Here is a 26369-nt window from a genome sequence, read left to right on the forward strand (position 1 = left end):
AATAGAAATTATAATATATATATATATATATATATATATATATATTATATATATATATTATGTTTGTGTCAGTTTAATTTGGAATTTTAGAAAAAGATTTAGTGAAAGGAAAACTTAATTTTTATCAGTTTACCCAGTCATTTACTATAAGCCATTATCTTTTATAAGGGCGTTAAGTTACTTAGCTCAAAATTTGATAGTGCAATGACAAGGAAAATTTCATATCTACACAGGCAAAAAATTCCTACATGTTGAGAGAACAGCTGTATCCAGGACACCTGTGCTGGTACTTCCAGAAGAACACAGCCTGGAAGTACAAATTTGATCACGGGATCCAACAGCTGGTCGAAGCTGGACTCATCGCTTACTGGTTGAAGGTAACTTAGTTCTTTTATTATTGCCATTTCCTTTGTGAGCTGCTGGTATAGTGGTTGGTGTCGTGGTATGCCACTAAAATGTGGCGGGTTCGCGTCCTCCAATCCACCTCTCCCCCCCCACCCCCGGGCTTATGAAAAATCACCTGCTCTGTATCATGATCAGTTACTGCTGCAGTGTGGGGTCTGCGGTGGGAGGTTGAAATCAACAATTTTTGGAAGCTTGAATCTCAAGTCAATGGCCCCTTTGTGCTTGCTCCGTGTGAATATATTTTATCTACTGGAATAATAATAATAATAATAATAATAATAATAATAATAATAATAATAATAATAAATAAAAAAGAATTGAACTTCATAATTTTCATATCAAAGCAGACGTTAATGTTTCATAAGAAGGGTATATTCGTTAAGCTACAAATAATGATTATCCGAAATACCTCCACTCACCAGCAAAGAAAAGCCAGGAACTTACCTAAATGTGCAGTTATGACAGTTAACCCCGAATGACATCGTACGGAAAATATTGTGAACCGCTTCGTTTTATAAGTTATTGGCAAATTATCACTTCACATAGTACAGTGTATATATATATATATATATATATATATATATATATATATATATATATATATATATATTTGGTAACTCTCCTCTGGTTAGGAATGAAGAACAGCAGAGATTACTTAATATTTGAAAGACTGACTCTTCTTCACCAATAAGTTCTACGTTCTGGTGTAGCCACTACTAATAAAAAAAAACGTATAAAATAATGTGTCATGATGATAAATACTCGATGAAACCCCCACCCACAAAAGTAAATTTTTTTTAAAGATAATGAATATCACTGTATCAGAATTGTCTTACTTACCATACAACAGTTTTTCACCGGAAACTCAAGTATGACTAAAGATATCTAGAATTGTAAAAAAAAAAAAAAAAAAAAAAAAATTAAAGACTCAGGACTTACATAAATCAAAGGGGAATAGAAATATATTCATATCAGTAACTGAAACGAATAGTTTATCTTGAAAAATGGCCATATTTCGCAGTTCCTCTAGAAATTATGATAAGAAAATTTTTTTCACCAACCTTAGGAATAGGGAAATCCCGTTATACAAGTTACTTCTGATCAAAGATACGATTGATTACACAAAGATACTCCAGTTAGCCATATGAGCCGTACCACGGCGCCAGTAGAGACAACTGGCGGCTGTAGTCAAAATTAAAAAGCATGACGTCATAAATCCCAACCAATGGGAACATGATTTTCCACATGATTGACGAATAGCGTCATTTGTTTACTTACTGTGCTCGGATAGTATATTTCGGCTGCGTGCGGCTTATGTAGCTAAACTTGTATTTTTGTGGATCACATTTTGAGTTTACTAAAACGTGCCTGTTAAAATGAATATTATAGTTACAATTTATATAAAAATAATACGACTGTATTGTGTTTGTGGTGCTACCAGAATTCATGGTGAAAAGAGAAAATCTTGGATGCAAGATCTCAAGATCAAGCCCAGAGAGAATGTATGACGTAAAATTGAAAATCTTTGAATACGTGGCATTAAGAGAAAATATTAAACTCATGACATAAAGGAAAAATCTTTAATGCATGGCTTTAGATTCCTGACGTAGTCCTGACGTTTCATGTGACAACACTGCCTCGTCCTTGATGACGACATTAGATTCCAACCACTTGGTGGCTTTCGTGGTAGCCATTCTATTACAGGAAAAAAAATCGAGTTGAGTATCTTTGCTTCTGATCGACAAAAATCACTCCCAGTTCGCCCTGGTTTCCAAATTCTCTATAGCGGGGTTACGGTGTTTTACTTAAATCTACGTGATGCTCTTAAATCTACGTGATGCTCTCTCCAAGGTCTAAAGAATCCTTTAGACCTTGGCTCTCTCTACCTGAGTGAAAATTAGTCCATTACTCGCTGTTGCTCAGAAACTGAAGCAAATGCCTTCTCAATAAAGAATTAAATGATGAAATGAAAAGTAGGCAATGATCAGCATCAATGAGATTGTACTTCAATTTTATGAAATATATAACCACATAACAATAGTCGGACTTTGGGTGAGCGCTTCAATCCATTAGATCTTTTATATTAAAGTTAATGCTTATAGTATATACATACAGTATGTATGTGTAAACACATTCATAATGTATGTATGTATATATATATATATATATAATATATATATATATATAAATATATATATATATATATATGTATATATATATATATAATGTGTGTATTATACATACATACTGTATGCATACGCAAATATCAACTTCAATATACAAGATCTAATGAATGTATATACATACAACTTATAGTAATGTAACGGATTGATTTTCCTCAATTACCTGTGTTTTTAAGGGCAACTGTATTTGACTGCCACATTTTAATTTCCTTACACCCGAACTTCTTATGGAAGCTTACTGATCAAGTAAATCAGCCTTATGCAAATGCCATAGAATGAGTAGTACTTATTATGCTGACGTGTATTAAGAAATTTATTTCTGTAAGTAAGATTCAACTTCGGTATCGGTAAAATTTATTTCATTCTGAAAATGCTTATTTACTTCTAACTGGAAGCCAAGGCTGGTAGTACGGTACGGTAAGGAATGTTTTTCCCAAGGCCGATATATTAGCCTTGGTTTTTCCGTACTCCGTACCTGGCTAAAATACCGTACCGTAATTTTGTACCGTACCCTCAATTTTTCCGTGCCGTACAGTACAATAAAGATAATGTACCGTAATTCCGCACCTTTATCGTACTATAAGCTAACTCAATCCACATCAGTAACATTTCTTCTTTATTAAAATTTCAATGTTATCAGGTGTAAATTAGCAAAGGGACTGTATATGTACACGTCTATATATTCAGTTGTTGCAACGATAATGATGATGATGATGATGATAGTATTAACAGTATGATTCCTCGTAACCTAAGTCTACAGTCACTAAAGGAAGAAATAAATAGATAATTTCCTTTTATTTTAGACCTTAAGATAGAAATAGTAATAGCTACTACTAGTAATGTCTAATCACAATATAACAACAACAACAACTACTATTACGACTGCTGCTGCTGCTAAGAATACTAGTAAATACAAATATTTGTTACATTACTAGTTATCATTAATACTGTTCCCTTGTTTTCAACATAGACAAAGATTATTCACTTCTGGAGTCGTAAAGCATATTTTGCCAAGAAACTATTTATTTGGTACATGTAATACAATGCATGAAATCTTATTCAAAATATTTCCCAGTATTATGATTCTTTGCATAATAATAATAATACTGTTCAAACTATGACCTTCTCTTTAAGGATCTTATTAAAAAAACAAAGCATGGACTAGTTTAACCATCAATGAACTTTAAAGCATTGTTCAACGTTACCATGTAATTAAATAACTTAATTTTTTTTCTCAACATTCATAAAGGACGTATGTACCAGGAAAATACCTTCCACTAGCCACTTTCTTCTAATCAAACATATGAGTTCAAACTGTTTATGTATTACATCTTAGAAACATAATGGCATCTATTATATCATCTTTCAGGCCTAGTCTTAGTTCATCCAAAATGTATCTCAACCCCGGGAATGTACGTTCTACACTCACTTGAGTGACAGGAAGTGCAAGGGCTACCTCAGCTAGAGCCTTCATATCTTGATGTGGATGTTCTTCACTTTTTTCAATTCGAGTACAGTTATTGAAATGCACAAGGGTTTGCTTTACTTCAGTTAACCGCAAAGCATCAGTATCCACTACTTCAATTTCCCTTTTTCGTTTGTCATCAGTAACAGGCAATATTTGGTTAATTATATCTTTCGACCTCTCTTCATTTTTACTTTGGCTTTCACTCGAAGTTCTTGCCTTCAATTGTTTTGTAGAATCATCTGAAAATCATTAGAGCTTTGCAATGACATAATTCTCTTCCACAATGCAGTGAGGTGCAGCTTTGCAAGATCTTTTTGTGGATCAACTAAAAGGCATTAAAACCTTGGATCAAGATGAATGGCTGCAAAGAATGCTGAATTGTTGAGTAGATAAAGTTCTCGATTCTCCACGGCAGTAATGAGTTCAGATGAAAATTTCCCAGATGATTTTGACAGAAGCATTTTAGATTTTAACCACTCACCAATTCAACAGTAATTGCTAAGTGATATATCGAAGCCTAAGGCAGGGGTACGGTACGGAATTTACCTATTTTTTTCCGTTCCTGAACTGAACCATACCGTACTTTAGTAAAATTATCGTACCGTAATTCCGTACCGTACACACGCTAAATATCAACCGTACCGTACCGTACTCCGTACCGTACTGTACCGTAATGGCAGCCTTGCTGGAAGCTTGATTTGAGCCACTGATAACAATAAGGGAAATTTTGAGTCAATATGTACTAGAGTAGTCGGTATAGTCACTCACATAAGTTCATGGATGTCTCCGGGCATAAAGCTGAATTCTATCCGACCCCTTCCTGGACAACGGGTCTGTATAGTGATGTAAGACGGGCACACACCGAAACTTTCTACAGCAGAGTTAGGTAGCTGAATATTTGGCCAGTTTCGCGCTCCCAGACACCTGTCATCCAGAAAGGGGGGGAAATGGAAATCACTCTCAAACACCCGGGATTCATACACTTAAATATGAGTGACTGTACAACTGAACCCTACTGCCGCGTCCGTCTTGTTCGGTAACTGCCAGTTTATGTGCGGCGTTATAGAGGCTGTGTGTAGTACCAGCCCCTTTTTAATCAAAGTAAGACCATAAAAAAAGACGGGAAATATCTTAAACACAAAAGGGGTACTTATATAGAAAAGGTAGTAAATTTCAGGGTCAGCGACTGGCTGGTTTATAGAGTAGTATTGCTGAAAATCATATGTCATAGTCCCGTCAACCAACGGGTCGCAAGTGCGCGTCAAAATAGTTTACGAATTATAATTGTCACCCGAGATTTTACATTAGTTACCAACTAAAAAAATGCTAGTTTTCTTTAAGGCCGTTCTAGCCTGATAATAGAAAACTACATCATTGCTATGACTAAAGTAAACTATAATCATAATGCCCTTTTACGAACATTGGCGAGACAGAGTGAGAAAGGTAATGATTTCAGTTTGTTTGACGTATCTCGTTTCCAGTAATCGTTTTCTTAGTTGATTATCGGTTACTTACTTCATCTCACTGTGTTGTTTCTTTCAAAGGCCTTTTCTTTCTTTTTTCTATTTTTGTGTGTGTTTATGTTGATGGTTAACGGTACTGCAACAGTGATGAGATTGCAAGATTGGAGACATTTGGAGTGACTATTGGCAACCTAAGAGTTAACATGGATTTTTAACCCTTTCCAAAGCTGATACTGTTGCACTCCAAGACGTTCACACTACAATGGGAAAAGAATATGTTTATTGAGGTTAAAAAAAAAACAAGCAAAATAATGCGAGTTTTTGGACAGGAATAAATTTAATGGTTTTGGTTGTCTCGGTTTTAGTTTACTGTCAAAGAAAACTCTTGCGGTGGATTTGTCTGTCCATCTAGACGCACTTTATTCTGTCAGCCCTCAGATCTAAAAAAAACTACGGCTGCAAATTGTTATTTAGTAGATCATCCACACCCTCCAATCATCAAACACACCAAATTGCAAATCTCTAACCTCAGTAGGTTTTATTTTATGTAGCCATGGATCGTGCATCTGGTAGCACTTTCCAGAGGCATGGGATACACCAACACCCTTCCGTATCTGGTGAGCAACTGAAACACTACCGGTCATAGCTGATGGCATAGAAAACTCGATTGCGGCGAAGAAACGTTGGCGCATTTTTTACTCGTTTTATTTTTACTCTACTGTAAGGCTGATGAAAACCAGCCACTCAATCTAAATAAATAAATAGATAAATAAAATAAAAAAGATGAAATTAGACTATAGAAAAGTAATCTTCATAATAAACCTAGAGTGCAAAGTTCACTTAACTCGTCATTGACGTATGAATACATTAAAACGACAAAACGAATCTGAAAGAAGCAATAACGTTAAGGTTTATACATGGGAAATTAGCCATCGGAATTGTTTGTCAAGGAAATGTTCTCATAATTTTTTCGTTTGTTTATTTTTCTATATAGAGGCAATCGTGCTCTAAATTAAGACCCCGAGTCAAAAATTAAAAGCTATTTTATTTCGGCTTTTAGAATATCTTCTTAGAAAGAGCTATACCGTATGATTCTGTTAATGAATTTATTACGTCTTTCCAGATCAAGAACGAAGACTTTCTCGGGAGAGACTTCGAACGTCGCCAGCAAGTCCTTGAGGCAGAGGCCGAAGCTGAGCTTTCCCTGAAACTCGAGCATCTACAGGGAGCGTTCTTCCTCCTCCTCATTTCGTGGCTCTCGAGTTCTTTAGCGCTACTCGTCGAAATATTTCACAAGCGCTGCTGTCAGTCGAAGACAAAAACCACCTGATCTCCGAGAAATTATATATACTTCCAGAGATGTAGAGGTTTTTAATATTTGCATACCCACAAAACAATTATAATCAGAAAAAAAAAGCTGGCCTCTTCATTGAAAACTTAGATTTTTTGCGAGTGTACCTTTGGAATGACTGTGATAGGTTGAAATCTACGATGACTTTCTCGTTCTTTTATCAAGAATTTGGCAATATATCTATATCTGCTTTTATGAAACAAATATTTAACGAAGGCCAAAGGGATTAAATGAAATTGTCTGCGTATCCTTAACAAAGCGATTTTTGTTTTCTGTTAAAGTTGTTTAAGCTCGCATTACCTGCTATTCTAGAAAAAAAAGGGAAAAAAGTATCTAGGCTGAAATTAGTACTTGGGATATGTAAAAGATAATTAAATTCTCCTTAAAATGAGTACCAGGTGACTTTTACATAATACTAATCTAACCTCAGTAGCAGAAGCTTAGACGATTTGGTTTAAATGATGAGAATAAATATCTTGGGAAATTTCCTGTCATCAAGTTGAATCTAACACAAGGTATATTCTAATCTACCCGATTCTATTTTAAACGCTAAAACATATACTTTCAAAGTTTCTAAAAGTTCAATTGCAGCAAAAAGTGATTTTCAATGTACAAATAATTAACTAAACATAGGATTTTTCCCAGCAGCAAAATAAACAATCAAATGCTTTAGCCTCTCACCAAGAATATCAGTGCAGTGATTATAGAGTATAGAACAACGCTCCACAAAGCAAAATAACAACAGAACTAACTGAGCAGTACTATATTGCTTTGCCTTCCGCATACGAGTAAATTATAATGCATATCGATGAGTACTCGTCATCTGTAATGGAAGTGATTTCTTTCATCAACATGAAAAAGGCTCCAGTCAGCTTTAAATCCTTTCTTGACTGAAATAAGGCCCTTTTTGTTAAAGGATAAGTAACCATACGAGGTGAAAGAAATCAGGCATCGTGCATATTGTAAAACACAGGTCTCTGCCGTGGTTAGCTTTTTCCAGTAACATTTCTAGGCACGCAATATCCTTCAGTTTTGAACGGTAAGACTACTACTGCTACTACCACTACTACTACTATTAATTAAAAATAAATAATAATAATAATAATATGAATAATCAATAATAATAATTCATAATAATAATAATAATAATAAAATAATAACTTAATAATAATAATAATAAGAAAGTTGAAGAAGAAAGGAAAGAGGAAAAATGGATAAGTGTCAGGAACCTGACAAAATAGAAAATAAGAAGAAATATTGGGATAACTACCAAGTGGAAAACTTGTACGTATAATCATAAGGAACAACCTAGGCACGATCCCATATATATTATATATTACCCATTATATATTTATATATATATATATATATAATATAATATATATTATATATAGATTATATTAATTATATATATATAGGATCGTGCCTAGCGTTCCTATGATTATGGGTATAATTTCCACTGGCAGGTCTTGACACTTATCCATTTTTTCCCTTTCTTCTCTTCAACTCGTATTATTATTATTATTATAGTAGTAGTAGTAGTAGTAGTAGTAGTAGTAGTAGTGGTAGTAGTAGTAGTATTAGCCTTACCGTTCAAACTGAAGGTTGTTATGTTATATATATATATATATATATATATCTATATATATATATATATATATATATATATATACATATATAAATATATATATATATGATATATATATATATATATATATATATATATATATATATATGTGTGTGTGTGTGTGTGTGTGTGTGTGTGTGTGTGTGTACAGGGTGTAACTCGGAGTGATGTCTGGGATACTGGGTGGAGGGGGGGGGGGGGGGTGGTGGTTGATGAAGTGCATTAGGCAACTGGATTGCTATAGTAGATTCACATCAACCGTACATTTAATGTCCAGACCAGTCCCATACGACGCTCCTGATTGGCTGTTGATAAGCCAATCACAGTGCTGGAAATTCTGTCTCTCGAGAGAGTTCATATATAGGCAGGATGTATGTCCCACCTCTTCTGAGGGATGCTTTTGAAAGACGTATCCCTCAGGAAAGGTGGAACATAGATCCTACCCATGTGAACTCTCTAGAGAGACTGAGAGTTTCCAGCCCTGTGATTGGCTTATCAACAGCCAATCAGGAGCGTCGAAGGGACTGGCCTTGACGTCAAATGCACTGTTGATGTGAATCTACAGAAGCCTTTTAAATATAGTATTTTCTCTTACAGGTTATAAAAAAATTTAACATTATAATCCTTTTAACTATACTCTGTTTTTTTCCATCTGTCCATCCGCCTGTGGTGTTTTCGCATGGTAACACTGCGTCTGGGGGCTTTAAATAGTTACGCTATGTGTAAGTTTTAGGTAAATAAAAGGATATCTGGGTGTACATTTGCAACTGAAAAGTGTTTTAATAATTTACTGTATGCGAATTACACCATTAATATTCGAAACAGGATATTATTTATAGCCCGGGACGCAGTGTTACTATGCGCAAACACTGAAGCGGATGGTCAGATGGAAAAAAACAGAGTATAGTAAATCACCCGTGAACAGACTTCATGTAATTAATTTTAATAACTAGCTCTACTTATCAAGAAAGTAGTGTACATGTTGCATGGCAACATTTATTTGTTCTAGCACAAACTGTCCTGCCGCCTCGTCATGCTATTGTTGAGTCAGGGGTCAGGCCTAGGCCTATGCTGAATGAGTTATAGTGACGGTAGTCATGAAGAGAAGGGAATGCTCTTTGAATAACGTCAGCTTTTTTATCTCTTTCGATGACTGCATGAATAGGCTGCCTTTGACAGGAAACGCTGAAGAAAGTGATTTTTCCAAAATTTGTCCAATTTTTTTTCATCTAACGGAGACGAAAGCGTTTTCATAGGTGCGTTTTTTCGCTGGAGAAGGAGAGATTATTGAGCAAACGGTTTAAATCTTTAATCGGCGTGTGATGCATAGGCCTATCTTTGATGGAGGAGGTGGTTGTTGTTTTTGATTAAGCTGACCTTGTGTCAGCACGGGCTCTTGCTCACAGAGCAGCCCGTAATGCCGCAGAGGGAGAAGGTTTCCATGATGAATGCACTTTTTCCACTTTGTTCCCTATCTAAAGAATACATCTGATTTGAAGTTACTTTTTCTTTAAACAAAATCAGCTCCCCAATCTAAATCTCAGTGATGCAATATATCACTAAGTTTAGAGTTGCGGAACAGAGACAATAATTCATTATTAGAAAACCTGAAATAGAAAGATACAATAATCATCTGTCTATTTGCTAAGGACACCCCAATACCATAGGGCACGGCCTAAGGTTCGTTTGAAGGCAGAGGTGAAAGAAACTATTGTAATAGAATAATATAAGAATCGGGAGCTTGTTGCTTGGTAATGTTTATTCTGAACTTATATATAGGACGGTTATTGACTTTTAGTTCATCATCATTTTTAGAGAAGCCGAGGGCTCTTCAACATCTGTGCTGCAGAACTTCGGCCACTCCGTGGGATGTACATTGAAATCTTAGCATAGAGGATGTACAGCTTACCTACCAAAGAGCTTTGGAACAGATCAGGTAATCGTTATAGGATCCATGATTAAAAAGTAAAAAGTCAATAAGCATACTTGTCCACAGCAATCCATACGCAATGTGTGAGAATCATAAGATTCTTGGGTCAAACGTCTGTTACAACCTTTTGCACAGTACTAGCTACCAGATTGGTGGCATTAAAGTACACTCGTTCGTTTCAGAATTCTGGAAACAATTTGCTCAAGCAATTTTTGGATCCCTCGGTTAGAAAAAGCAAAGGACATGAAAACTCATGATTTGACTAACGAATAAGAGATCATTTTTATTTCATCAGGTATCAATAGAGTTGCAAAAAAGAAAGAAAAAAATAAACTGGTTCTCTGCGCTATTTCAATAACGCCCTTGTTTTATAAATCATGATTAGATAAATGATATAAAACTATATGAAAATGGAACAACTTTTGCAGTATCAGAAAATATATCTGTCTGAACACCAGTCGTTCAGCTGATGATTACACAATAATAAAAACAAACAAATATCACAACAAATCTTCCTCATCCTCGACAAAGAGAATATCTGGATAATCAAACAAGAATGCAAGAAAAATGTCCCTCATCCCAGAAAGCAAGAATAAAATACGATTTTCCCGAAAGAATATATAAATTTGTTTCCAATATGTTAAGTTAATCTTCATAACTAAGCATTACCATTTTCCTTCTCTTCATTCCAATATCACTGGATATTTCTCCTTTTTCTTTCTCTCTCCCTCTCGACCTCTGCCGATCTACCGACCTACCTCTCAATTTATCTAGATATTTCCAATGCTACAATTTTTTTATACCTAAAATAAGGTGACGATTTAGCTTTGGAATCATGTTTATGGTTACACTCTGTAAAATTTGCAGATGGAATGTATCTTTCATATATTCTAATGAATTTGCGTTTCACAACTGCTTCTTAAAAATTAGGACCACCAGCATAGCCCACAAAAAATCTTCAAATAACAAGGCATTACAAGAAGTTCTACGGTAAAATGATCTCGTTCAGAAAACCCCAAGGAATGAAGCCTAGATATGAAGATCCTCCGGCAGGAAGGCGCCGTTACTGCTTCTTCTGCAGGTGTTTGAAAGCTCGTTCCTTGTTGCCGGGGTCCATCACGACCGAGAGGGTTATCGCGTCCTCTCCACGAGTCAGGGTGTATGGGGTTCCTTTCCTTACCAACAGCGAGTCCTTGCCAGTCATCTTAACAGTTTTGTCGCCTTCTTGCACTATCGTTTCGCCCTCCTTCCGAAAGAAAAGCGAAGATCAGTGATTGGACATTTCATAAATACGTAGATTACGCAAATTATGAACTCTAAAGTATAAAAAACAAGTAAAAAAAGCGCCGAAGATCGAGCTCTCTGCACAGTGTATAATGCTGTATGAGCAGTGGCCCATGAAGCTTTCAGTCACGGCCTGTCATATAGGTTTGTCCGACACAATTTGGGCTAACTTTATCCTTAGATAATATAAAAATTATTGAAGCTGGCGGGCTGCAAATTGGTACGGTTGATGATTGGAGGGTGGATAATCAGCATACCAATTTGCAGCTCTCTAGCCTCAGAAGTTTTTAAAATCTGAGGGCAAACAGAAAATTGCGAACGGAGAGACAGAGCTATCTTACTAGGTTGCTTTTACAGACAACTGAAAAGCTGCTAGGATAGGTGCAATTACAGAATGGCGTTAAACTAACGTTAAATTTCACTTGCATTTACACTGACTGTTCTTAAAGCGGATCCTTTACCAGCGCAGACATTTTCTTCATAATATTTTCAATACAGCTCTGATGGTTATATCTTAAAATCTAATTTTCTTCCATCCCTGCATCTCATTTCAGTACATGAATGTGTATGTGGACCAGTCCATAAGAGTAAGTGAATATATGTTTATTAATTCGTTTCAGTATTGAGTTTTGTCCTCCTGACAATGGCCGAATCCCAAGAGAGGACAAGATCAAGATCATTGCCATATTCATATACTTTAGTTGCTGAATCGTGGATTGACCGAAAATAAGAGACGGGGTGTAGGTCCTGCCCGGTTTCGACTTCATTTCCACTAGTCCACCGTCAATGGCTTGGAAATAAAGTTGAAACTGGTCAGAACCTACAACCTGTCTTTTTTTATTTTTATTTTTTATTTTTACCTTTGGTAATGTGGGATATATATACATATATATATATAATATATATATATAGTATATATATATCATACTATATATATATTATATATATATATATAATATATAATTACTATATATATATAATATAATATATATAATATACTTACAAGCTGCCACAACCAAGTCTCAGCATTTGCTATCTTGACTTCTGAAGTTCCTTCGCCGAATACGACGACATCACTTTGGTAACGTAGGTCGAAAAGTCTCTTACTTCCTTCCTGTTGGATCTGGAATGACAAAAGCATTACTGAGGAACACTTCGAGTGAAGCAATGGCCACCAGAATGTTGATAAACTGTTCCATGAACAGGCAAAAAAAAAAAAAAATGGCTATGTCAACAGCATCAAGAAAGTAATGGAAAGTTATATTTACTTCATAAGTGCTCAAAACAAGGATAGTAATAACAACAAATAATAACACGCAATAAGTCACATATATGCTCAGAACAGGTAGACATCTATATTTTTTGGCAAAATTAGTCAGTAAATATCGTCATGCCTTATCTATCACGAAAAATTCTTCGATGAAATGTAAAGAATCTTTAAAACTTTTCGAGTTATTTTATAGCAAAATCTACCTTTTGTATCGGAAAAAAAGAGAATGTTGCTAGAGAGCGAGGCAGATAAAATGATTATAGCTTCTTATATAGATTTTTTTTTTTTTATTTGCCGCCTACCTCGCCTTTATTCTTGGTGATCCACTTCGCTAGGGAGAATGGAGGCTCAAGAACCCGTGCTGCATCTGGCACCCAGGGAGGATTCTCCGGGATGGTTCCTGGAAGAGGAATGAGATCGTCACCGAAAATGTAGTCATTGTTGGTTGGGTGACGTACAGAGGTCTTCTTCAGGCCCTTGCCAAGATCCAGATGTTCTTAACCTTTTTATTATCACGCCCCCTCTAAGAGTCGGTCCTTTCCTTCACGCCCCCCTTACATCTGAGTAAAATTCCCTCCCAGATTTAAAGGAAAATAGAAAAAATGATGAAAGATTAGTTCCGGTCGAGCGAACGTAACTAGAGTAGTGTAGACTTTATGAAGGTAACGCTATAAGGCACTATTTTTGCATTTTTTCATAAACTTCTGAATATTATAGTTCCTCACTCTTGTTTAGAGAATAAAGAATATAAATAGAGATTTTATTTTTTATTTTTCCCTAGGGCTCGCGCCTCCCCTGGAAATTACTGACGCTCTCCAGGTTAAGAACCACTGATCTGGATCTTGGTCCTTACCATGCTTTACGGTCGCCTAAGGACAAGGGCCCTTCGTGACACAACGCCAGCTCATTCTAATCCAAACAATCAACCGCTCAAGAGCGAAGGACTTATTGAATATTGAATTTTGGCCGGGGGCCAAGCACTGGGACCTATGAGGTCCTTGAGCGCTGAAATGAAAATTGACAGTCAGAGGTTTGAAAGGTGTAACAGGAGGAAAACTTCGTAGTTTCAATATGACTCAAGTGTTAGGAGAGGGTGGAAAGCAAGACGAAGGAAGAGAATATGAAATGAGGTACAGTAAGAGGGACTAAAGGGGTTGCAGCTAGGGGCCGGAGGCACGCTGCAAAAAGCCTTAAGTAATGCCTACAGTGCACTGCATGAGGTCCACTGACGGCACTAACTCCTTACGTGGGCGGAAGGGCTTATTAGCCAAAGAGATAAAGGAGTTTGTGATACAAAAACCATCAGATGAAAAATATGAAAAAAAAAAAACATTAGGGAGGAATAAATTCCCCCTGGCCCTCGAAAAGCATATTGATTTGACCTTTGACTCACACATTAATGCAATGTTTCCATAACTATAGTCCATTCACATAAGGTAGACTCTTGTGCCTACGAGACGTTTGTTTGCAGGCCTCTGATTGGCTGGTACCGGGAGACAGACTGCTTGCTCAGTGGGTCATATTTTCGTTTGTTGCTTAGAAAACTAGCATTATGTTTACATTTCTTCATTTATCTCACGTTTTACAAAATATAGGAAAGTTTTGGTCATACCTAAGGATTCGGTATTAAATTTACAATTAATTAATCTTTTCCTGAAATCAATAAGTTAAAATACAAAGGAATTACAAAGAGTAGAAGTGAAGAGAGAAACATTTCATTCTTTATACCTGTTTATATTTATCGTCGGATTTTGCATAATTCATGAGAGTAAGATTGAATAAAATCTTGTGGTTTAAAAAAATAAAATCACTCTGAATACGCTGGTGCTTTCAGATTTTAGATGCGTGTAATATGTAAAGAGAAAATGAAGAATATGTCTAATTATGTTGCATCCGTACTCGACTCGGTTTGACAGTCGTTCCGAGAGACGCCTCTCAGCTAGAGCCGTTGGCGCGTTGGCAGTTGCCAATTGGCGATATGAAAAGTTTGCAGTTTCGAGAATATGTATTTACCGAATTATTATGTCATTACATTTTCTGTAAATAAATGCTTAGATTTCCCATTATGAATTTCGAAAATTTTTACTCAAATATCATATATGTCCGTATTTCTGGACATATCTGATAAAAAAAAAAAGTAAATAATCAGATGGATGCATCTGGGTGTTAACAGGCTTCAATTTAGTCTAGGTGAGAAATGTTCATGCTTTATGAGGCTCACTGATAAATAACAGAACTTGTTTCTCTGGCCAATAACATCAAAAGCCTTCTGGGTTTTCATATGTTCCCTCAATAAGCAAAAGTACATCTGTTTTATTTTTTTCTTACCCATAAAATTTTGTTTGACGATGTAACGAATAATATTCTGTCTTTTTCAGAATTGCTTGAGTTATTATTACACCAGAATTTGCAAGATATTAATTTATTTTTGTTCATATCGATAGCCTAATGACATATCAATGTAAGCCTACTGTGTATGACTTTCTTTTGTGTTTATGACATAATATATCTGCATGAATTTCCATTCGTTTTGTTTAAAAAGCTGAAGATATAATAGTCTTTCTGATTAGTCTCATTATTCCTACATGTAGCTATTATAATATATAGATATATATATAATTATTAATATATACAATTATATATATATATATTATAATTAGACATTACATATATATATATGTATATATATAATTAATAATATATATATATATATATATATATATATTATATATATATATATATATACACAATGATGCAGGGGTGTAGGAACGGTTACGGGAGCTATTCTAACTCAGGTATGAATTAGATGATTCAAGAATAATGAACTACCTCAGGAGAAAACTAAGCAAATTTTTCCTAAACATTGTTGTATACATGTTGTCAAGTGTAACATGTATATAAAGGAGATAAACATTCTGGTGTAAGAGTAACTCAAGCAATTCTGAAAAAGACGGAATATTATATTCGTTACATCGTCAACAAATTTTATGGTAAGAAATAAATAGATGTACTTTTGCATATTGAGGGAACATGTGAAATCCAGAAGCTTTTGATGTTATTGGCCAGAGAAACAAGTTTTGTTATTTATCAGTGAGCCTCATAAAGCATGAACATTTCTCACCTAGACTAAATTGAAGCCTGTTAACACCCAGATGCATCCATCTGATTATTTACTTTTTTTTTTTATCAGATAAGTCCAGAAATACGGGCATATATGATATTTGAGTAAAAATGTTCGAAAGTCATAATGGGCAATCTAAGCATTTATTTACAGAAAATGTAATGACATAATATAATTCGGTAAATACATATTCTCGAAACTGCAAACTTTTCATACCGCCAATTGGCAACTGCCAACGCGCCAACAGCTCTAGCTGAGAGGCGCCTCTCGGAACTACTGTCAAACCGAGTCGAGTACGGATGCAACATAATTAGACATATTCTTCATTTTCTCTTTACATACTACACGCATCTAAAATCTGAAAGCACCAGCGTATTCAGGGTGATTTTATTGTTTAAAAACACAAGATATTATTTCATCTTGATCTCATGAATTATGCAAAATCCGACGATAAATAAAAACAGGTATAAAGAATGAAACGTTTCTCTCTTCACTTCTACTCATTGTAATTCCCTTGTATTCTAACTTATTGATTTCCGGAAAAGATTAATTAATTGTATACATTTAATACCGAATCCTTTGGTATGACCAAAACTTTCCTATCTTTTGTAAAACGTGAGATAAAAGAAGAACTGTAAACATAATGCTAGTTTTCTAAGCAACAAACGAAAATATGACCCACTGAGCGAGCAGCCTGCCTCCCGGGACCAGCCAATCAGAGGCCGGCAAACAAACGTCTCGTAGGCACAAGAATCTACCTTATGTGAATGGACTATACAAACGAAACGTACTTTTAGTTTATTTGAAAATTAAATTATTCCAGAAAGGAGAACAAAGGCTCATATAACAAACTGAGATATGCAAAGGGATACCTGGAATTGGCTTTCCAGTTTTGTACTGTTCAGAAGCGAAGAATTCTTTAATGATCGGTCCAAGCTGAGTGCCTAGGTCTTCGCAGTAGAACCATCGCTCAAACAGAGAGTTAGTCGTGCCTTCAACGAAATACCTGTTGGAAATAACAAAGTATTTGAAATAAGTGGGACTTATATGTATATATTAGGGCTTGTGCCTTGTATGATAAGGCGCCCTATGAGGTAATGTTAGACTTGCGATAATCTATACGCTAAGTCGGTTGGTATTGCACTTCCATTCAATCAAGGAGTGTCTTGGGGTTTGTAGATCACTTACGAAGTCGGTACTATCTTGTTGGTTATTACGACGATGTGTTAAACTCATGGTTCGGTGAGGAGGTTCTTGTAGAAAACACGAAGTATAAAAATAGATATATATTCTTCTGAAGTTTTACATGGTGAAGATCAGGTATGATTGTACAAGTCTTCTAATAACGATAGCTTGATCGCTTCTGCCAATGATGATGGCTAATCCTATTCCTCTACATGATAAAGCTTAGGTAAAGAGGTACAGGTCTTCTAATGACGATAGCTAACTCTGTTCTGCTTGTCTACCATCTCTGTTACAAGTTATGAAGGAACAGACAGTAGTTCGAACATATGAACATACATACAAATGACATAGTTTCATACGAACACACAATCAAATGAGACACGCTACAGATCACGTAGGCCGTTTGAATCTAAGGTCGGGGTAGTTGTCTCAAGCAGGGAGCTTGGACTGTTTCAAAACAAATGAATGACCACAGATGACGGCATGTCAACTTAGCCTACATACTTATTGTATACGTCATCTTTAGCGTCTCTAGTCTGATCACATTCCTGCAAGCAATCTTTTATATATATGGACTAACATTCCATATTTTTATTATGTAAACACTTACATCAGCTCGGTCAGCTACCAAAACCAACCACTGAATATTACTCAAACTTGACTTGCATTTGACTTATAGGAGTGTGATACAGACACTATGTGAATATATATATATAAGTAAATAAAAATTCATTGTGTACATGAATTGATTCAAGTAATAAAATATAAAACAATGATATTGGTAAATAATAGTGATCACGTGATATATAATGATACAGTTTTTTCACTTCATCTCATTAAGATACATATGCTACAGAAAATACTAATGTACTCTGACAATTGCATAGAATGAAGATTAACATGATAAAAATCATATTTTAACTGATAAAAAATTTCAAATATGAATTGATAAAATTATTAATGTTTATGCTGATTGATTCGTTGATTTTTATGTTAAATGTTATATATCTGATTCATTAATCAATATATAACTGCAGATATTGGTAAGATAAAAGGTAACATATTGATTATAGGCTACCTGATTTGTTTATACATATGTATATGGATTCATATAATTATGATTAATATATGTGCACTTTAAATAGATTCCTATTGCGTACACGCAAAGATATATTTAGATTCTGTTATTTATGATCATTTATATAAGAGATTCCTATTGCGTACACGCAAAGATATATTTCGACTCTGTTATTTATGATCAAATTATATATAGGATACATGATACCTTTATATATATAGGATACATGACCGAGGTTATACTACTTCACTTTTAACTAGCGTTCGAACAACTTTTCGTCCATTACACAGTTCCAGACAACCACCTTTAGCCCAATGAAACGGCCTATTTCACAGGGTTAAAACAAGGGGAAATTTGCCTGGGCGGGTCCAACGTTCTATTTTTGCGCTCATACTTATTCTCTGCATCCTAAGCTACACGATTACGTTCGCGATGAATAAAAAAACATCCCCAGCACGAGTCCTTCGCCAGCAAAGTAGAGTTGAATATCCTTCGGGTCGTAATTGTCGGAAGTATGTCCCTTTTGTAGTCGAATTCCGACAGCCGCTGGAGCGTTCCGCATGAAAACGAGATTAACGACGAGATACGGTGTCGGTCGAAGAAGTCCATGAAATTCCTTTCACATTGTAGGCGGTTGTTACTTGACTGTAGTCGTCCGCTGCGACGAACGATTTTTTGAAGTTGCGATGTGAAATTCTCGTACTGCAGGATACTGTAACCAGGTTCCATTAATCAGCCTGCAAGTGAAATTATACTTGTCACAAGGGCAAAGTAAATTCAGACAACATCCAAATACAGGGGAGGGAAGAGAGCCATTTAGACCAGACTTAACCACATGAAATTGCTGATATTTTGGAATTCAAAAGTCCGCTGTACAAACTTTTTTATCCATTGGCATTAACAATGAGTGAACCTATCCAGGTCTATGATGACTGTAAAAATATCCATAATTATAACAAATAAACAGATATCAATACAAATCCCAAAGAAAATTCGATATTACTGGTAGTGAATTACTAGACAAGAAGTGGAAAACGGAGCAATTTGTAAGATTGCCAGGCAAACATAAGAGTCAAAGAGAAGATTAATCATGATTCTGTAGTTCTCTATGCTAACTGAAATTAAGTTGTGATAAAATCTGATCCTATGTGCCCTAACAAAAGTTTCATTTCAAGTTTCCCGTCGCATCCTCTGAGGTTAATTTTAAAAACATTATTAATAGGTAGGAGATGCAACGAAAAAAACCCTTATGTAACTAATTTCTAAATAAACTTTGGGTTTTCCAAGAAAATGTGACATTTTCCCATGAATGTGATTTACCTGGATTGTAATAAGCTACTGTTGCAAGTAAATAATCCATATCCATATCGTGATACTTCTAAATGTCTATGAGGTTCAGAAAAAATTAATTCATTTTGATGTTATAGAAATTCTATTTCCTTATTTTGTTTATTAATTTTAAAATGATTGCAAGTTGCATTGCGCACACCGATAGACACCTGTACCTAACGTCTGCCTTGCCCATGAGAAGTTCGGGCCAAGCATTCCTTTCTCCAGCAACCTGCTGCAAGCAGAGACGACACACAGATGAAGCCTGTGTAAGCAGATTATTGAGGTTAAAAGGAACAAATGCTGATACGGCAATGATGACGTCGTCACTTGGCAGGAGATTGCTCTCAGCCAGCTAAGAGTTACGTTACTTGCTGTAATAAATACGACTTTAGGATAAATTTATTATCTTTTAATACTCGACCCACACGAGAAGAATGTCTGAAAAAAAAAAACAGTACCAAAATTGAACAATATATTAGTTTCATGTTGGAAATCTGCATAATTGTAATTATGTTAAATTAAATATTCCTTATTCAAACTATATGAAAAAGGTTTCCATACAAATTCTATATATATTATTAGCCCTGTATAAGATTCATATAGGATTATTCCATAGATAAACATTTTCACTTCTAGACTTCCTGACTTTAAAGTCTCTTTTATTTTATTTTATTTATTTATTTATTTATTATTATTATTATATTTTTTTTCTCATTGACTACGAATATAAATCACCAATATAAATCACCGGACAGACAATATGTCAGTAGGTTTTTGATATGTGTTTGAACTTTTAGCTTATTTGTCATTACTAAAGCGTTAAGTTAGAGTTCAAATCTTTACGCATATATATATTTGGATATTTAATTAACCTATGGTTACGTTTTGCTTATTGATTTTATCGTGATTCCTTTTTATTATAAATTGTAACCCTTCCGACTTCTTAGCGGGAGTGTATTATATTGACTCCACTTGTATCCATATTTATTTTTATTTTTTATATTTATTTATTTATAATAATTTTTTTTATATATATATTTGATAAATTAATGTTGGCTTGATAAAGGTATTTAAAACGCGAGAACCGCTATAATCCAGTTCGGATCCAATATCACGAGTTGTAACTCGTAAGACATTGACACTTCCTATTTAATTATCCGTTATTCTACCAAACCGATTGACTCTGGGTGATGAAATATATTATTGGTTTTCTTAATGGAAAGGAATTCACACAACGTGTTAAGGAGATTATTATTGATTTACACCACCCGAGTCACAGATTATTATGTGTTGAATTCCATATTTACTGATTTAGCACTTCAATAACAATAAAAATTCGTAACACACTCAATTGCGGTGGGGTTTGTTTTTTAGTGCTATTAATTCTATATAACGTGTCAAGGAACTATTAACACTAAGAAGTGTTTATTCCCTCTGTCAGACTCGTAATTCTGTTAATAATTCTACGTATATTCTTTCAAGGATTGATTTGGCACAGGATAGGCTCTTAACTGACAGGTGTCTTAGTGTATCCCTTGTTTTCATGACACGTGTTACAATTAGTTATGTGCTTTTTATATCTGTAAGCATTGTAGGCCAGTAAAACAGTGATTTGGCTTTCTGTGACATAGGAGGGAACCCTGGATGACGGAATGCAACCAGTTTATGACGATTGGTATGAAAGAGATTATTACTACTACCTGGTCGTTAGCCATCTGCTGTGTTCTTCGGGTTTTCCTCGTCACGGACCTACATATAATATTACATTTGATTACATTATTCTGATACACATACTTTAAATATACTTTTGCTTTAGGGTTTCTGCTCGAAGTGTTTATTGTTTTTTGCTTAGCCGCTGACCCTTTTTCCATTCGAAGTGTTTATTGTTTGGTGTTTATTGCTGCTGACTCTGTTTCCGTTCGAAGTGTTCATTGTTTTGGGTTATGTCTGTTGACACTTGCTTTGTTCAGTTTGTAACAGTTCTGCGCTCCGACCCAGATATTCAATGCTCGCGATCTCTTGGGTTAAGGAATTTTCTTGTTTAGATACGGTTTTAACAATAGGCACGGATGTTTCTATATCTTTTAGTCCAATTAATGGTTCTTTGCAGTATGGTGCGGGATTGCGGGATAATGCGTCAGCTATGATAATTGCTTTCCCAGGTAGATATCTTATCTTGGCTCCAAAGACCTGAATGATCATTTGTCACCGAGTTCCTTTTGGACTGTGATTAAAGCCTTTGAAAAACTCGGTAAAGGACTCATGTTCAGTAAGGACTTTATCAGGATAGCCATAGATTATGAACTTAAAACGTACTAGTGAGTTAAAGATACCTAGCCCTTCCTTGCCTATTACTGCATATTTACTTTCAGAGGGCTTTAGTTTACGTGAATAAAAAAACTATAGGAAAGAACTGTTTATCATATTACTGAAGTAATACCCTTCTTACCCCTTGGTCTGAGGCGGCTGTTGCAATAAAAAAAAAAAAAAAAATTCCTTATTTAAATCAGGGATTTTTAAGTTAGGTAAGCTGCATTATTCCGCTTTTAAGATATCGAACGCCTGTTGATGCTTTTTAGACCATAATAAATCTACGCTCTTCTTCGTAAGATCTGTTAAAGGAGCTGTCATGATTGAAGAGTTACATATTTGCATACGATTGTAATACCCACTACAGCGCAAAAGTGCTGTATCCCCCTTTTACGTTAATAGGTACCGGAAAGTTATGAATAGCCGACACCTTACCATGGACTACTTTAAGACCTTGACTAGACACATAAAACCTAGATAAACATGTTCGGTTTTTAAAAACTCACATTTAGATACTTTACTCTGAGATTATTTGTCTTTGTCCCTGTAGCACTAGCTCTAGTTTATGTGAATGTACTTCTAAGGTATTTAGAAAAGATTATAAGACCAACCATATAAGCATGTAGGGTATCCCCTAAAAGTTTCCAAACACTATATTGTAATTGGGGCGCAACGTAAGCCGGAGGCATACGTAAAAATTGATAATGTCCCCTGAGTGTGCTGAAAACGGTGTATGAGGTACAATCACTTAGGTAATGGTATCTGGTAAAAGCTTTTAAGTAAGTCCAAGTTGGTGAAAAAAAATTTATTCTAACCTAACAGAGATAAGATGTCGTCGGTACATCGCACTGGAAACTATCGGGAGTCGTTTCCTTGTTTAAGCGACAGAATCTACGCAGATACGCGAAATCCGATCTTTTATGGCATGACATTTGAGGGAAAAATTATATGGGCTTATGTGATTTCCTAATGGCTCCTATTACTAACATTTTTCAACTTCGTCATTTATCTCTATTTTGAAATTTCATTGGGGTTCTACACGAAGGTACGTATATAGCTTTATGTTTGTCCTTAGACCGTATTTTGTTTTCAATGACATCCGTTTTTCTCCCAGATATCACTCGCTAGTGGAGAAACTTCCTGGTATTCAGGTAGAAGATAAAAAAAAAAATTTGCTGAATCACCTCTGGTTGAATGACTTTACGGATATTACTTTAGATAGATTATCAGAGAGATTCATCCACGACTGGTTGGGCGTGATTAAAAATTAGCAACAATAAAAAATGCGATATTTATAACTTCCGTATCCACGATATGTATACTTTTAGGGCTTTGTTCGCGGAAATCGTTATATTTCAGAGTGTCGATAAGGATTAAAATTTCATTTCCCAGCAAGTCTTTTTACACGCACTAAGACATTCGAGGGTGCATGCTTCTCGAGATTTTGCGTGCAAAGTGCGACTGCGGTTGTGGGAGAATTCTGTTGGGTCATTTGAACAATGTTACGATTTATGAGACAAATGTATTGTTCCTTTATATAAGTTATTATTTGATTAACTGTCTCATTTTTGATCAAACGGATTTTAATATGTTTGAAGGTTTATAGGATTTCCCTTTGATAAACACGCCTTATTTTGCAGGAATGTAAGATAATATTTTGTATAACCCATAGATGAATCTTACAATTACACTAGATACAGATCAATGTTTTTATAACTATAGAGGTATCTGTAAACGCTCGCTTATCCGGACTTCTCATTAGGGAAGTTCGAACAACAGACGGTGAGTCCGTAAATACAGGATATTACGTGTACTAAAGGAATAAACAAGATATTCTAATTTTTTACGGCGCGTACAGTCGGGCTTAATCCACCAGTATTTATTATACTTAATGTTTAAAATTAAAATTAAACGAAACCTGCTCTGATTACTTTATACAGTCGTGTGTTTCATAGGAAAAATCCTTTTTAATTCAAAAAGATATTGGGATGTATGAACCAACATCGCTTTCCCCACTCTGCTAGAGTCGCTTATTGTGTGGAATTTGCTATGCTTTGAACACTCGACAGATTCAACTAACCTTGACCGCTTGACTAGGTGACACAGTCACCGAGTTTGCTTGTTTGATTCTGAACGGGCTACTGTTTCTATTTCTGTAATAATTAGGATCCTTCTCTTTATTACCATCGGCAACGTATTGTGTGTTTTTAGCATTATGTTGCTGGTTACGTATAAAGCAATGAATGACGAACTATTAGGAACTGAGCGATTACTAATAAGACAAGTTATCACTACTGCATTCCATATTAACTGTTTGTACTTCGTTCTTTGCTAAAATTTGAAATAGTGAGGGATCCTGGTCAGCGCATTTAGCCTGATGAAAGTTTTTTACAGACATGTTATTCCTTGCAATCCAGCCATATTTTTAAAGTTAAGTTGAGTCATTGAGGTTCGATATTTTATATAACTCAAAAAACTCAAGGCTAAAAACTGCGATCGGGACTTGCAAAGGAGCATTTATTGTCATGACCCGAAATAGTGTTACCTCTAATTTATATAGATTTGTACGGGTGTTCCACTTGTTTTTTGTGTGTTTTCTAATCACTACGGTGCTTAACGACCCTATCCATGCATCTGTATAAATACAGACGTCCACTGCGTAAACGCATATTCACTGTTTAATATGATTTGTTACGTAGGAATGGATTAATAATTACCCAAAATGATAAAATTAACATAGTATATGATTATGATATTTCAGTAGAATTCTGGAAACAGACACTCAAAGATAAAAACTCGCAGTAGCGAAATCTCAATGATGTAGATAATTTCTGTAAAAAAGTAAGATTAAGAATGTCTCGTAACTTAAGCCACAGGAATAACGAAATTCGACCTGCAAAGGAAACACTCAAAGTTACTCCAAATGAATAAAAAATTGTACTTAGCTTGCTTTTGTGGGAAGTCACGGTGTTCCGATAACGACACACGGCCTTGGTCCTCCTTCTCTATTTAGCGGGATGACCTGGTCTGGCTTGAGTTTCCTCCGTGCGCGTTGTTTCGATGATTCGAGCCCTTGAAAGATCCGATGCTGCAGACGCGTTCGGTTTGTTTCTTGAAGTGGCCGGAAACGCTCACTAACGATGTTTTCTTGAATGATTCTAATGAGAGACGAAGCTTGCGTTGCCGTAGGAAAAAGACACGTCGGTTTTTTGTTTTCTTGAAGTTATTCACTAAACAATGATACTAAGTTGCTTGAAGAATCTGTTGCTTTCGTCGTCGTTGAAGAGTTCTTATTGTTTTCTGAAGTCGCTCACTAACGATGATACTAGGTTGCTTGAAGAATCTGCTGCTTCCGTCGTCGTTGACTTCTTATGATACATGATTTATTATTCTGGTTTTGTCTTCGTAGGACGTTTTAGAGTTCTTCTGGTACGCTGGCCACCAATATTAGGGCTTGTGCCTTGTATGATAAGGCGCCCTATGAGGTAATGTTAGACTTGCGATAATCTATACGCTAAGTCGGTTGGTATTGCACTTCCATCTTCAATGGAGTGTCTTGGGGTTTGTAGATCACTTACGAAGTCGGTACTATCTTGTTGGTTATTACGACGATGTGTTAAACTCATGGTTCGGTGAGGAGGTTTCTTGTAGAAAACACGAAGTATAAAAATAGATATATATTCTTCTGAAGTTTTACATGGTGAAGATCAGGTATGATTGTACAAGTCTTCTAATAACGATAGCTTGATCGCTTCTGCCAATGATGATGGCTAATCCTATTCCTCTACATGATAAAGCTTAGGTAAAGAGGTACAGGTCTTCTAATGACGATAGCTAACTCTGTTCTGCTTGTCTACCATCTCTGTTACAAGTTATGAAGGAACAGACAGTAGTTCGAACATATGAACATACATACAAATGACATAGTTTCATACGAACACACAATCAAATGAGACACGCTACAGATCACGTAGGCCGTTTGAATCTAAGGTCGGGGTAGTTGTCTCAAGCAGGGAGCTTGGACTGTTTCAAAACAAATGAATGACCACAGATGACGGCATGTCAACTTAGCCTACATACTTATTGTATACGTCATCTTTAGCGTCTCTAGTCTGATCACATTCCTGCAAGCAATCTTTTATATATATGGACTAACATTCCATATTTTTATTATGTAAACACTTACATATACACATTGACACCTGCACACACACACACACACACACACACACACACACACACACATATATATATATATATATATATATATATATATATATATATATATATATGTATGTGTGTGTGTGTTTGTGTGTGTGAATGAATTTTTATCACATCAATGTAATTTATACACAAGCATTA

At 35.4% G+C, this 26369-nt stretch overlaps 2 protein-coding genes across 2 annotated transcripts in view; one reads left to right on the top strand and one right to left on the bottom strand.

Annotated features, from left to right (window-relative positions):
- The window catches only part of LOC135195476 (ionotropic receptor 21a-like), a 20779-nt gene extending 13667 nt beyond the window's left edge, over positions 1–7112 (top strand). Inside the window, 2 exon segments of the mRNA XM_064221695.1 lie at positions 234–377; positions 6643–7112. Coding sequence (XP_064077765.1) covers positions 234–377; positions 6643–6849 — 351 coding nt within the window. The 3' untranslated portion in view covers positions 6850–7112.
- Positions 7113–10684: 3572 nt separating this feature from the next.
- LOC135195840 (3-hydroxyanthranilate 3,4-dioxygenase-like) overlaps positions 10685–26369 on the bottom strand; it is a 30057-nt gene continuing 14372 nt past the window's right edge. The window contains exons 5-8 of the mRNA XM_064222357.1: positions 16975–17108; positions 13284–13381; positions 12715–12834; positions 10685–11673 (exon numbers count right to left, since the gene is read on the bottom strand). Of these exons, the coding sequence (XP_064078427.1) occupies positions 11491–11673; positions 12715–12834; positions 13284–13381; positions 16975–17108 (535 nt within the window). The 3' untranslated portion in view covers positions 10685–11490. The remainder of the gene's footprint in view (positions 11674–12714; positions 12835–13283; positions 13382–16974; positions 17109–26369) is intronic.

This window comes from Macrobrachium nipponense, chromosome 16 (genome assembly GCF_015104395.2).
Source record: "Macrobrachium nipponense isolate FS-2020 chromosome 16, ASM1510439v2, whole genome shotgun sequence".
Classification (NCBI taxonomy): Eukaryota; Metazoa; Arthropoda; class Malacostraca; order Decapoda; family Palaemonidae; genus Macrobrachium; species Macrobrachium nipponense.